The 15,382-nt window shown below is 40.0% G+C and overlaps 2 protein-coding genes across 2 annotated transcripts in view; both read right to left on the reverse strand.

Moving 5' to 3' along the window:
- Nucleotides 1–2,020: 2,020 nt before the first annotated feature.
- si:dkey-1h6.8 lies at nt 2,021–7,007 on the reverse strand. Its single transcript, XM_027163565.2, has 2 exons — nt 6,468–7,007; nt 2,021–4,466 (listed from the first exon to the last, which is right to left on the reverse strand). The coding sequence occupies exon 2, from the start codon at nt 4,347–4,349 to the stop codon at nt 3,081–3,083; it is 1,269 nt and encodes a 422-aa protein (XP_027019366.1). The 5' UTR covers nt 4,350–4,466; nt 6,468–7,007; the 3' UTR covers nt 2,021–3,080.
- A 3,175-nt stretch (nt 7,008–10,182) lies between these two features.
- Nucleotides 10,183–15,382, reverse strand: part of mthfd1a (methylenetetrahydrofolate dehydrogenase (NADP+ dependent) 1a, methenyltetrahydrofolate cyclohydrolase, formyltetrahydrofolate synthetase) — a 25,599-nt gene continuing 20,399 nt past the window's right edge. Inside the window, exons 26-27 of the mRNA XM_047801794.1 lie at nt 15,149–15,270; nt 10,183–10,953 (exon numbers count right to left, since the gene is read on the reverse strand). Of these exons, the coding sequence (XP_047657750.1) occupies nt 10,788–10,953; nt 15,149–15,270 (288 nt within the window). The 3' untranslated portion in view covers nt 10,183–10,787. The remainder of the gene's footprint in view (nt 10,954–15,148; nt 15,271–15,382) is intronic.

Raw genomic sequence — 15,382 nt, forward strand, 5'->3', positions numbered from 1 at the left:
GCTAACATTAGACAATGCTAACGATGGTATGCGATAGCTAAGTGGTTAAGGTGTTGGACCACTGATCAAGGTCCTCATCTCATTTGTATAAAATGAGATGAAATGTGTGTGTGGATAAGTGAGTCTGCAAAATGTTATAAAATGTGGACAAAGTTATACTTAACCCTATTTGATGCACCAAAACCTTGTTCTCCCAAATTTTTTAGGCGAAGGGAAGGAAATTCGGACAATTTATGGCAGAAGAAGATCGAACAGATCGACGTCGTGTCAAATCCAAGACTTTTGAAATCATTTTAATGCAAGTAATAATTAGGAAGTTCAGCGCTGAGACATTTCACTTTATTAGAGATGTTAGACAAGCAGCGTGCTCCAAAAACCTTCGCAATGCTTTGGTTTGTTTATTTGTTTATTTGTTTGTTTGTTTGTTTGTTTTCCTCTTGGAGGTTGGCAGGTCTGTTGCATTATGTTTTCTTCAGCGTTTTAATGAATCTAATCTGCCAGCACAGCAAAACGTACAGATAAAAACACGCTGCTCTGTTTAGTAACTTAAGAAATCAGACGAAATTTATTTTATAATTACGTGTGGCGGTGGATTCGAAAATTCTGACCAATCGAATCGAATTTAGACGCAGTCACTAAACAAAAAACAAAACAAAACAAAACAAAACCTATGATTATGATACAATCCAATTCAGTGCCTTAGACATATTTGCAGTTTTGAAACTAAAAGCACTTAAAGTGTCGCATCAATCAGAACAAAACAAAAGGAAAAGTCTATTGAAACGATGTTTACAGTCTCGGTGTGTTTGTTTGCTTCGTCTGAGTCATCATGTTATTGTCTAGTGCCTGGTTTTGTCCATAGAACGTGTAGAAAAACTGGTGCTTCGTAATCACCCCATCACTCGGTGTCTGGTGGATTTTAACGTGTGGTCTGTGAGGGAACGGTTTGTGATGAACGAAAGTTGAGCTTTAATGGAAACCATTTGATATTGTTTTTCTTTTTTATTGTAATTTAAATGGAACGTGAAGATGAAAACGTTTATAATTAACGTTAGGGTTAAAGGTCAGATGTCTGTCATCAGATGTTGGCTCAAGCGGTTAAGGCTCTGGGTTGTTGATGCTAAAGTCATGGTTCAAGCCTCAGCACTGCCAAGCTGCCACTGTTGGGCAATTGAACAAGGCCCTTAACCCTAACTGCTCCAAGGGCACTGTATAATAACTGCCCCTGCCCTCTGACCCACAACCTCCTCAGTTGGGATATGTGAAGAAAAGAATTCCGCTGTAATGTATATGTGGCAATAATAAAAGAACCCCCACCCCACCCCACCCCCAGCCTTCATGGGTCGAGCTTCCTGTGCCTCGGACAACAGAAGGAAAGCGTTCACGATGTACCGTTTATGTGGGAATTAAAAAAAAAAACAGAATAAAGGCACAGAGCAATTTCGTGTGTTCATTAAGCACTTGAGGTTAAAGGTCAACTGTACTGTGATGAATAAACCAAGCTTGTGAAAAACTCTTCTTGTGTACTTATTGTGTAGTTGTTTTGATATCGAAATAAATGTTTCATTTTCAATGTTTTCAAACGTTTAAAATGATCATGTTAAATAATCGTGTTAAATATATGAATGTTGTGCTATTAATGTATAATTATATCAGATCCCGGTGATCTCTGGTTTAACACCAACATTAACGTTGATGTTTTATCCCTGATACGGTGTGATGGTTTTATAGAGGTTATGTAGTTATATAGAGTCACCTCAGGGTTTGAGTGCTTAAGGGTTCACAGTCACCAAAGAGCTGAACCATGCCATTAAGTACAAACATAAATAAATAAATAAATACACCTAAAAATGGGTAAAAAACATTGTTTTCCTTTTTATTATTTACTTTCATTTATTGACAATTTTTCATTTCAAAAAATCATTTATTCCTTTTACACATTATTATTATTATTATTATTATTATTATTATTGTTATTATTATTATTATTATTATTATTATTATTATTGTTATTGTTTTTCATTTATTTTTTTAAACCTTTATTATAATTCACATTTTTGACCAGACAGTGTTTCAGAAGTCGTCTAGTTTAACAACTAAAACAACACAGTATAATATTTAATATTTTAATATTTGTTGATAGATTTGATGATATTTGTGTATTTGTGTGTGATAGAGACTTTTTTATGTCAGTGAAAATCAATATAATTAAAGAAGACACTAAGGGGTTTTTGAAACAAAAGACTGGAAAAAAACAAAAAGAAAAGGAAATGAAATGAAAAGAAAAAGAACTTTCCACCTAAACAGAACTGTTTTTAATGCTCTGTTGTTAGTTCATTTTTTTTCAGGTTAACGCTTCCTCTCGCTGCACCACTAGAGGGAAGCGTTCTCGGGCGACCGTTGAGACCGACCATGTGCAGGAGCTCCTGAGTGTAACATATTTGCCTACATGGTTTCCATTTCCATGCAGAGATAATCCACAGGAAGATAAATGGCTTCTTTCCCTGCCTGCTGTCACCGCACATTTTCATTTATTTAAAACAACAAGTTCAAAGATTCCTTTTCATTCTAACACAAAGCAAACTGAGACTTAACTATTTCGTTCCTTTTATTTCCACAAGACTCAGGGGTGCAAAAAAAAAAATAAAAAATTGTGTATCTGGATACTGCAACACGTGGGTTCTGCATCGCTATAGAAACGAGGCTTACGTCTCGAGTCGTATGAGAGATAATGTCACGTTCGGGCTAAAAATACCGTACGACTGTGGGAGAAGTAACGAAATACAAGCACTTACTTTCTGTTTCTGAGATATTTCTCTCTCTCATTTTGCCAACGCGGATCCGATCTCTGATCTCCAATCATCATTATTATATGGGGGTAACACTGAAAACTCCTACAGGTCGAAACATGATACAAATCGGTTACTCTGAGCACAAAACCGCCTGAACAAGCAGCAAATAAATCACGCCGACGTTCCTCCGAGGATCCGAAGTCGTGTCCCGGTGAGATCAGCTCAGGAAGACGGCTGGAATTTTTGAGAATTAGTTTGTGTGTGTTTTTGTGTGTGAGATTTTAGATGTTAGATGTGATCCTGATCCTGACGGTTCTGCAGCTCGGATGATAGCTGTTCTACGGCACCACTGATAGCTGCTTGGACCAAAGACAAAGCCTTCTGAGTGAGCAGGATCTCAGAAAAGTGTCTCTCCGGAGTCTTTAATGTGGAACAAGAGCCATTAAGCGGGACGAGCGGCGATAGTGTGCCGTATCGCTGAACCGCGGTTTCGAAAAATTCGCCGTCCTCTTCGTCCGACGAGTGAACGTCTTCTATCGTAATGATGGGTTTGCATTTGAAAAGTGGAATGTCTACTAGCGTGTCATCCGTTACTGGATCTTCTGGAGATGTCCTGGGATCTTCCAGATCTGAACCAGACCCGATGAGCTCTGATAGCGAAGCCTCGCTAATCTGAAACTCTTCATCTACGAGGCATGAGAAGAGGGATTCGGGTGGATGTTGGTGATGAACGAACACAGCATCGGAGTCAGTGTTCGTAGCTACATTCAAGGAAATCATTTCCATCACCTCATTGTTGGGATCTGGAGAGGTTCTGGTCACGTCCTCAACAATCCTGCTTGATTCATTCTGCTCTTCATCCACAGCTGGTGGTTCTGCAGCAGCAGCAGCAGATATCTGCTGACCAACACCTGTTTCTGATGATATTTCAGTGAAGGTATCATTACATTGTTCTTGTCCATGATCGTCAGCTTCCTGCTTGCTCGTCGATGTACATTTTTTGAAGATGCACCACGTCCGCACCTTGAACTTCCTTGAGCTAACCTTTTTCACCTGCTTCTTTGTTTTCAACGAATCATCCGAATGTGTGAGAAGTTCCTTGTCTCGGATGTTGTTGCGCGCTCTGTGATACGTGTTGTCCTCGGTGTCCTCCACAGCTTTCACTCCCAACTCCTTTCTCCTACGAATGCAAGAGAAAATCTGTCTAACGGCTGCTCCAGCTTTGCTTCTTCTTCGCCTTTTCTTCATATTTTGTTCCAGATTTGTTTCCAAACAGCCTTCTTGGAGATCCGTGCAAGTTCCTCCATCAAGTTCAGTAGTTAGGACCGTCTCAGGATGTTCGGGACTTGACGACACTTGCGATTCAGCACTTTGCTCATCTTTTGCCGTGTCCACTAGAGTTTCGTCACCGCCGTGTCGTCTATGCTTCCTGGATTTCTTCTCATCTTGACCCGGAGACCTGGATTTGCCCAACAGAAGTCGAGGTGGTCCTGTAAGTTTCCTCTTCAAGCCTGTTTTCTCCTTGAACTCTGCACTGTTGCTTTCTTCAGTCGTCATCGTTTACGAGGTGATTAAGGTTCCTCCAGCATCCGTGAGGAACCCGTGTCCAGGAAACATGAAACGATTCTTTAGAGATGTTTTTTTTCCTCAGATGTCAATAAACCGATGAAATTACTGCAATGCAACAACAACACGATTCAGGATTAGTTCAAAAAGTTTCTATCAACACAGAATATGTAGAAGAGCTGCTTGTTAGTATGCACACGGACCTCCAGATTCAGAATGGGCACATTTTTATGACTAGTGATTTAATTTATCATGCTTTTACAGGAAGTCATAAAACTTCACTCTCAGGTAATTATGGTTTTTTAAGAAGTTGGAAGTTCATGGAATAATTTTGGGTTCTTAGCATCCCAAAAAGTTCTAATATGAACCCTTTTATTTTTGTTGGTTTCCAGTAACAACTTTACAGATACTTCCAATATTATACATTGTAAAAAATAATTTATGGCTGAATTAGATATAGAAGCTTGTTATTTCTCTAAAATATGTCTACTCAGAACATTTTCTACTTTCAAAAAGCTAATGCACAAGTGAATCATTTGAGTGCTAAAATGAATCATTTCAATGCTGAACTGATTTGTATCGGTGTTGAAATGAATCGTATCAGTGCTGAACTGAATCATGTAAGTTCTGAACTGAATCATCTCAGTGTTGAACTGAATTGTATCAGTGTTGAAATGAATCGTATCAGTGCTGACATGAATCGTATCAGTGCTGAACTGAACCATGTAAGTTCTGAACTGAATCATCTCAGTGTTGAACTGAATCGTATCAGTGCCGAAGTGAATCGTATCAGTGCTGAACTAATTCATGTAAGTTCTGAACTGAATCATATACTGATATACTGACAAACTGAATCATATACTGATATGATCCAGTTCAACACTGAGATGATTCAGTTCAAAATGTACATGATTCAGTTCAACATTGAGATGATTCACTTTGGCACTGATACGATTCACTTCAACAGTGATACATTTTAGTTCAACACTAATATGATTAAATTTATATCAATCAGTGCTGAATTGAATCATATTAGTACTAAAGTGAATCATGTCAGTGCTGAACTGAATCATATGAACTGAATCAACTGAATGATTCACTTCTATAATTAAAAATGTCAGAGGTCAAAGTCTTGACTGCATGTCAAACAGCATGTGCCATAAATTTACATCCCAAGTATTAACAAAACACAAACAAACAAAAACACACACACACACACACACACACACACACACACACACACACACACACACACACACACACACACACACACACACACACACACACACACACAGCTCATAAATTCCCCATCCTGTTGGCTTCACTGGATGTGCTGAGTTGATTCGGCACTAGGATATTGGGAGTGATTGAATAATAATCCGCTGTATTGACTTTATTGGCTGTTGTGTGTTTTTCTACAGATAAAAACCAACAGCAACGCACCTAAATACACAGCAAAGCTTTTTCCACCTGGAGCTGGTGTATAGATTAAACTTAATGAACCCTTTGCACTCTTTTGTTTAAATAGGAACAGACATATCGCACACACACACACACACACACACACACACACACACACACACACACACACACACACACACACACACACATACACACACACACATATGTGTAAATCATCAACTGAAGTATATTAATATCACTAATGCTAGCTCTCATTCGACCCTTGAAGAACTACTGTACATTTTTATTTCTCTAGCTTAGTTCACAGGTTCCACATTTTATTATCATCATATCATCACTGTAACCCTCAAACGAACGCTTTTATAAGAAGTTCTAACAAAGTAAATTTAATGAATAAACATTCTTTAAAAAAATAATAGTGTAGAACCCAGAATCAGGAAGGTATATACAATAATAACACTGATCTTATTAATCCTATTAATAATAATTCATTTACAGTTTATTTAACATTTCTGTTTAATATGCAGACGAAACACGGCTATTGTGCAGAGTAAAGTTTCCAGGCTGGATTCTGTGCACATTCACAGTTTGCACGTATCGAAGATTCAATTGTACCGTTTTATCATCTGAAATTTATGTTCTAAAAGTGTTAAAAAAAAAGCATGAAAACACATCACCATCACCTACCTGCACACTGGAGTGCACGCTGACGGAGCTCGGTGTGTGACTGCATGTGCTTGTATATGTGTGTGTGTGTGTGTGTGTGTGTGTGTGAGAGAGAGAAAGAAGCTCTGTTTGGACCATGCGCTCATCAGTTTCCATAGCAACCACCTGACTGACAGTTCCCCATGACGTCATCCGGATGGCTTTTATAGCTGCGCTGCCACTGACGTCACGACCCGATCGTAATGTCAACATCTCTGCACGAATGAAGCAGTTATTGAGTTCGGCTCGGTGGAGATGATCTGATTTACACTACATTATTATCTGGTGCTTTATCTTCATCTGCAGAACATGATGTGTGTCACATGAGAAAGAGTGTAAAAGTGGAAATGTCTGCTATGGACATGTAGAGTATGAATACGTTAACGCCTACATGTAAATAAATAGAAGTATAAATGTTAATAGATCATGAATAAGAAACTCATGTTGAAATAAAACCCCTTGCACAAGGCAATGGCATTTTATTCATTTCCTACTGCTTATCCGAACTTCTCGGGTCACGGGGAGCCTGTGCCTATCTCAGGTGTCATCGGGCATCGAGGCAGGATACACCCTGGACGGAGTGCCAACCCATCACAGGGCACACACACACTCATTCACTCACACACACACACTACGGACAATTTTCCAGAGATGCCTATCAACCTACCATGCATGTCTTTGGACCTGGGGAGGAAACCGGAGTACCCGGAGGAAACCCCCGAGGCACGGGGAGAACATGCAAACTCCACACACACAAGGCGGAGGCGGGAATCGAACCCCCAACCCTGGAGATGTTGAGGCGAACGTGCTAACCACTAAGCCACCGTGCCCCCATCTTGACTGGACCTGAAAGATTATCAGAAATCCCTGATGATAAAAATACAATAATAAAATTTATTTGACTCTGATATGAAATCACACACTTTTTACATTATTCCATGATGCACAGGTTTTATATTTTCACCTGGAACATGTTAATAAACACGTGTGTGTGTGTATGTGTGTCCTGATCAGTGTGTGTCCTCAGGGCTAATTATAGTTTAATAGGCAGGACTTTGTTTTTAAGACGATTTGTTTATAATGCCTTAAAGCCATTCTTTGATTCGGTCTTAATGTATACTGTAGAACGCTGTGATCTGTGTAAGGAGCTCTGATCAAAACAAGCACCTACTGTTTCAGCCTTAAAGCCATAAGGGCTGAAGTGCTAAAGACACCAGAACCCAGAGATGTGGTGACAATAGCATAGAAAAGCTTGTTTGATGTAGGAGAACAATAAACAATTAAATAAATAATATAAAAAAATAATAAATAACTAAGAAAAAATAAATAAGAATTACAGGAGGTCAAAAGGGCAAGATTTGTAACCCAATTATTAATAATATATAAGCATAAAAACTTATTAAAGCAGTATTTTACCCAAAAGAAAGGATTAAAAAAGGCCCCTGGTTACTGTTACTATAATAACTGGTTTATTCCTCTTATACCACAACAAGTTGCCAATGGTTACAAAATTTTATTTAATATTTCTGATAAAAACCTTATATTTTTTAACCATCTTGTTACAATAAAGTTCAAGTTTGTTTTTGTTTTCACTCGCATTATAGCACCATTTGTCCCCTCACCGGCCTTAAAGCGAATAAGACAAAAACAAACAAATACTTAAAACTTACAGCTTTACTTCTGCCTGTTATAAAGCACCGACACTAGAGACTCCTTCCATAAAGGTCTCCTGGCTGTAAGAAAACATTCATAAAAATATAAGCAAGTCGCTTTCAACGAGCTGTTACTATAGAAACGATAACCACAAACGTTCGTATAAACCTACAGTTAATGAAAAACGAATCGACTCTTTCTGACCAATTAGAATCAAGCATTCAAAGTTGACAATAAACATTACGTACAGTATGTGTTTGGGATGATACGAATGAAAACTTGAAACATCAGGGCTCATAGTCATCACAGAGAGCTCCTAATTTATCAAACATTTATACCTGTGATTTTTATCTTAAGAGTAATACAGCTCAGATATTTAAGGTTATATGGTGTAGGGATTACGTTGGTGACTGACAGAGATGGGGGACTCTAGTCATATGACTTGACTCGAATGACTTAAGTTGCAAATTTGAGACTTGAAACTTGCTTGACAAATATTAAAAAAAGACTCGACCTGACTCTGACTCGACATTCATGACTTGAGACTTACTTGTGACTCGCACATGTGTGACTTACTCCCACCTCTGGTGACGGATCGTATTAGAGATGTTCTAACATCTGTATGTTATAAATGTAATAAATGTTAATGTGAATGTAAAAAACAGTAAACATCTCAGACCCAGAGCAGAAATGTCACATGACCTCATTTCTATCTGGTATTTCAGCTCTGTGTCTGTTACAGTATCACTAAATGGTACAGAGGCAGAATATATATAATGTCTGTGTCTGTTTCAGTATCACTAAATGGTACAGAGGCAGAATATATATAATGTCTGAGATGTTACAGTATCACTAAATGGTACAGAGGCAGAATATATATAATGTCTGAGATGTTACAGTATCACTAAATGGCACAGAGACAGAATATATATAATGTCTGAGATGTTACAGTGTCACTAAATGGTACAGAGGCAGAATATATATAATGTCTGAGATGTTACAGTATCACTAAATGGCACAGAGACAGAATATATATAATGTCTGAGATGTTACAGTGTCACTAAATGGCACAGAGGCAGAATATATATAATGTCTGTGTCTGTTACAGTATCACTAAATGGTACAGAGGCAGAATATATATAATGTCTGAGATGTTACAGTATCACTAAATGGTACAGAGGCAGAATATATATAATGTCTGTGTCTGTTCAGTATCACTAAATGGTACAGAGGCAGAATATATATAATGTCTGAGATGTTACAGTATCACTAAATGGTACAGAGGCAGAATATATATAATGTCTGAGATGTTACAGTATCACTAAATGGTACAGAGGCAGAATATATATAATGTCTGAGATGTTACAGTATCACTAAATGGTACAGAGGCAGAATATATATAATGTCTGTGTCTGTTACAGTATCACTAAATGGTACAGAGGCAGAATATATATAATGTCTGAGATGTTACAGTATCACTAAATGGTACAGAGGCAGAATATATATAATGTCTGTGTCTGTTACAGTATCACTAAATGGTACAGAGGCAGAATATATATAATGTCTGAGATGTTACAGTATCACTAAATGGTACAGAGGCAGAATATATATAATGTCTGTGTCTGTTACAGTATCACTAAATGGTACAGAGGCAGAATATATATAATGTCTGAGATGTTTCAGTATCACTAAATGGTACAGAGGCAGAATATATATAATGTCTGAGATGTTACAGTATCACTAAATGGTACAGAGGCAGAATATATATAATGTCTGAGATGTTACAGTATCACTAAATGGTACAGAGGCAGAATATATATAATGTCTGAGATGTTACAGTATCACTAAATGGTACAGAGGCAGAATATATATAATGTCTGTGTCTGTTACAGTATCACTAAATGGTACAGAGGCAGAATATATATAATGTCTGAGATGTTATCTCTAATCTGATTGGTCACGAAAATAATCTCCACACGATCTAATCTGTAGCATCTTATTACCTAAGTATCGTTATTAAATATCGTATACGACACATTTCCTTTCTCTCTTCACTCTTTCCCTCTCTCTCTCACACACACACACACACACACACACACACACACACACACACACACACACACACACACACACAGTATCATTATTATATATCGTATACGACACATTTCTTTTCCCTCTTCACCTTTCAGCCATTTTCTCCTGTGTGATAAAGAAACTCTTCATCCTCTTAAAGTCTTCCTCACTTCTCCTAGCACTTTTTGACCTTATGAGCTCTTTTAAGGGTTAAGATGCTTTATGAAGAACTTTTACCTTCACTGTGAGCTTCTCTTTAATTTTAAGGAGAAACGCCACATTCGTAAGAAATTTATCACCAGGAGAAGCTTCACATGTCATGCATATGAGCCCTGATTGTTAAACTTTAAAATGTCTGATTCGTACATACATATAGTATAAAATGCATGTAGTTTTATACAACTACATAGAGCTGTGTTATAGCTGTGTTATAGAACGAGGTGATTGGAAAGGATCGTGGACTACAAAACAGACCACTTCACTTGTGTAGTGAAAATACATGTGTTTGTATAGTAGTAACAACAGATGGCTGAATTAATCATAGGGGGATGTGTACAATGAGCTTTACTCATATAATTAAACCACACACACACACACACACACACACACACACACACACACACACACACACACACACACACACACACACACACACACATACACAAACGGCGAGTTGCAGCTCTTCTCCTGATGGACACTTCGGGTGACGTGCGGAAGAGAAGCTTCTCCGAACGTGGCTTCATTTTCTCCAGCGATGGAACTCAATCCTGAAACAGAAAATACATCCAGTGCTGATTTATTAAACCTTCTCCAGGTCACCAGTTTATCTCCATGTTAACAGAAAACTGATTGTTTATTTTTTTTGGCATGAGGTTGTTATAACACATAATGTCATGGCAATGTCATTTGCATCATATCTGCAATATCAGAATCACATGGTAGCAATAATGTGGGTTTAAATGAAATTTAAAACAAACTCTAACTCGGAGCAAATGAAAATAATCAGACTTATGTAAGTTGTCATGAAGGGCTTGTGTAAGGCATATGCAGCCCTATGAACATGACTTTTAAACAAAATTATATCACAAACTGATATCGTATTCAAATTTATTCTACAGCTCAAGTGAATAATACTGTATACTATACATAAGTCTGTCAGTGAAATGTCAATGTCAATGTCATAAATGTTCATAAAGACCTTATAAGCATAAATATACAATGTAGTGTTGCAGGGTCAAGGAAAAGACACACATACTGTAACTGTGTTATTATTAAAATGTAAGCATCCTGTAAGGTGTCATTATTATATGATTATGTCAATGCCCACAACATTTATGTCACATGACAAACCATACACGTAGCTGTCATAACAACCTTATGTCAACAGTATAATATACATAGCTATAGATAAAAGGATATACAGTATAAACATTCTAGAAATGATATGTTACATGACAAATACATGCATGTGTTATTACACTATGTCATAACCCCATCGTATGTCACTTGGCATTATGTCCTGTCATAGACATTTCATTAAAAAAACAATCAAACAACCAAACAAACAAAAAGTCTAGAGGACATCACATATAAAACGTTATTAAGAGTATATGTAGATATCATATAGGTCTAATAACACCACCTTCAACACTATAAAGTGTTATAAGTTTGTTCAATCTGTTGGATTTATTAACTAGAGCTAAACAAATCCTTCCTCTCTTTAGTGTGAGTAAAATCAGCGCCGTGAGATGAACAACACCATCTGGTCCCATCTGCAGCCGAGACTCCTGACACGATGGACACACATTTTATTTAAGAAGAAGGAAAACACAGTAAAATGCTTAAAAAAGCTGATCTATAAATCGTCTGAATGTGCTGAGGTCACTTGGATCAATGTTGTCTCTGGCTGAGGTTCTCAGGCTCCGTGCAGACTTGCAACCTAGCAACACGTCTGGATAAAAATATCCGCTCCACACGCGTGACCAGCGTGAGGCACGTTCTCTCAGACTCGTCAGGGCCGTTGACTCATCGCCGTCGACCCCCCTCTCGCTCGCCGTACAGCGTGTGCGATGCGGTACACACGGTGGCGTGGAGTTTCGGATCGATTTAACACCAGACCTTTCATTTTCATGAACGTCTACCCAGAAATGTTCTGCAGTAAAAGTTCACTTATAAAAATAAACAAGTTCGATATTACACAACGACACACAGCTCCACATTTCTGCAAACTTCATGACCAGATTATATAACAAAAAGTTATGTACATGTAGAGAGGCCACGCCTCCTCCACTGGAGCTGACAAGAACAGAAGCTCCGCCTCCTTCGTCTCCTTTATACACAAATAGAGAAATAGAAAGATAGATGCAGCTTTCAATGCCTTTCTTTCAGACTGATGCACACAGAGGCCAGTTCTCATAATAGGTCTATACACGAAAAAAACAGAATATGCTCTATACTCTATACACTCTATACTCTATACACTCTATACTCTATACACACACACACACACACACACACACACACACACACACACACACACACACACACACACACACACACACACACACACACACAGACACGCACACACACACGCATACACACACACACGCATACACACACACACACACTCATACACACACACACACACACTCATACACACACACACACACTCATACACACACACACACATACACACGCACACACTCATACACACACACACACACACACACACACACACACACACACACACACACACGCATACACACACACACACACACGCATACACACACACACACACACATACACACACACACATACACACTCGTAAACACACACACACACACACACACACACACACACATACACACATACACATACACAAAAAACAGAATATGGGCCACGCCCCTTGTTCTTTGGGACTTACAGACACATAAGCCATGATGTTTTTTACTGAGTGAAAGAAAGGCCATACCTCCAGAAGTCAATGCCATAAAGATAAACTGTGACATCAGACACAGAGGACACGCCTCCTTTACTGTGACAGTCAGACACAGAGGACACGCCTCTTTTACTGTGACAGTCAGACACAGAGGACATGCCTCCTTTACTGTGACAGTCAGACACAGAGGACACGCCTCTTTTACTGTGACAGTCAGACACAGAGGACATGCCTCCTTTACTGTGACAGTCAGACACAGAGGACACGCCTCTTTTACTGTGACAGTCAGACACAGAGGACACGCCTCTTTTACTGTGACAGTCAGACACAGAGGACACGCCTCTTTTACTGTGACAGTCAGACACAGAGGACACGCCTCTTTTACTGTGACAGTCAGACACAGAGGACACGCCTCCTTTACTGTGACAATCAGACAAAGAGGCCACGCCTCCTTTAGACACAGACACAGAAGACACGCCTCCTTTACTGTGACGTCAGACACAGAGGACACGCTTCCTTTACTGTGACATCAGACACATAGGACACGCCTCCTGAAGCGTGATAGACACAGAAGACACGCCTCCTTTACTGTGACGTCAGACACAGAGGACACGCTTCCTTTACTGTGACATCAGACACAGAGGACACGCCTCCTGAAGCGTGATAGACACAGAGGACACGCCTCCTGAAGTGTGACAGTCAGACACAGAGGACACGCCTCTTTTACTGTGACAGTCAGACACAGAGGACACGCCTCTTTTACTGTGACAGTCAGACACAGAGGACACGCCTCTTTTACTGTGACAGTCAGACACAGAGGACACGCCTCTTTTACTGTGACAGTCAGACACAGAGGACACGCCTCTTTTACTGTGACAGTCAGACACAGAGGACACGCCTCCTTTACTGTGACAATCAGACAAAGAGGCCACGCCTCCTTTAGACACAGACACAGAGGACACGCCTCCTTTACTGTGACGTCAGACACAGAGGACACGCTTCCTTTACTGTGACATCAGACACAGAGGACACGCCTCCTGAAGCGTGATAGACACAGAGGACACGCCTCCTGAAGTGTGACAGTCAGACACAGAGGACACGCCTCTTTTGCTGTGACAGTCAGACACAGAGGACACGCCTCCTTTACTGTGACAGTCAGACACAGAGGACACGCCTCTTTTGCTGTGACAGTCAGACACAGAGGACACGCCTCCTTTACTGTGACAGTCAGACACAGAGGACACGCCTCTTTTGCTGTGACAGTCAGACACAGAGGACACGCCTCCTTTACTGTGACAGTCAGACACAGAGGACACGCCTCTTTTGCTGTGACAGTCAGACACAGAGGACACGCCTCCTTTACTGTGACAGTCAGACACAGAGGACACGCCTCCTGAAGTGTGACAGTCAAACACAGAGGACACGCCTCCTTTACTGTGACAGTCAGACTCAGAGGACACGCCTCCTTTACTGTGACAGTCAGACACAGAGGACACGCCTCCTGAAGTGTGACAGTCAAACACAGAGGACACGCCTCCTTTGCTGTGACAGTCAGACACAGAGGACACGCCTCCTTTACTGTGACAGTCAGACACAGAGGACACGCCTCCTGAAGTGTGACAGTCAGACACAGAGGACACGCCTAGTTTACTGTGACAGTCAGACACAGAGGACACGCCTCTTTTACTGTGACAGTCAGACACAGAGGCCACGCCTCTTTTACTGTGACAGTCAGACACAGAGGCCACGCCTCCTTTACTGTGACAGTCGGACACAGAGGACACGCCTCCTTTACCGTGACAGTCAGACACACAGGCCATGGCCCCTTTATGGAGATTGACAGGCACAAAGCAGTGCCATTGGCCACGCCCTCCTGACTTTCGTCAGCAGGGGTGACAAACAGAACATGCTATAAATACATGATGAATCTTCACACCTCTACAATCGAGTGTGAGTGTGTGTGTGATGCAGAGGAGCAGAAGCTGTAATGGATGTAAAGCTCACCATAAAGTGGAGCAGTTGTGCTCCTGCGTACGCCTGGACGTCTGAAATCAGCAGCACCTTCACATTCCTCTTGTATATGTGAGTGTCCCTGATGAACACTGGGTAATGTCTGAAACCCTGTGAGGATCAGGAACATGTCAGACCTTCAGAAACGTGTCACCACCCGAGAAGGAACAACAGAAACCCCAGAATCACGAGAATAAACAGTTTGTTATTTCAAAGCAGAGCT

The sequence above is a fragment of the Tachysurus fulvidraco genome, chromosome 16, assembly GCF_022655615.1.
Source record: "Tachysurus fulvidraco isolate hzauxx_2018 chromosome 16, HZAU_PFXX_2.0, whole genome shotgun sequence".
NCBI lineage: Eukaryota > Metazoa > Chordata > Actinopteri > Siluriformes > Bagridae > Tachysurus > Tachysurus fulvidraco.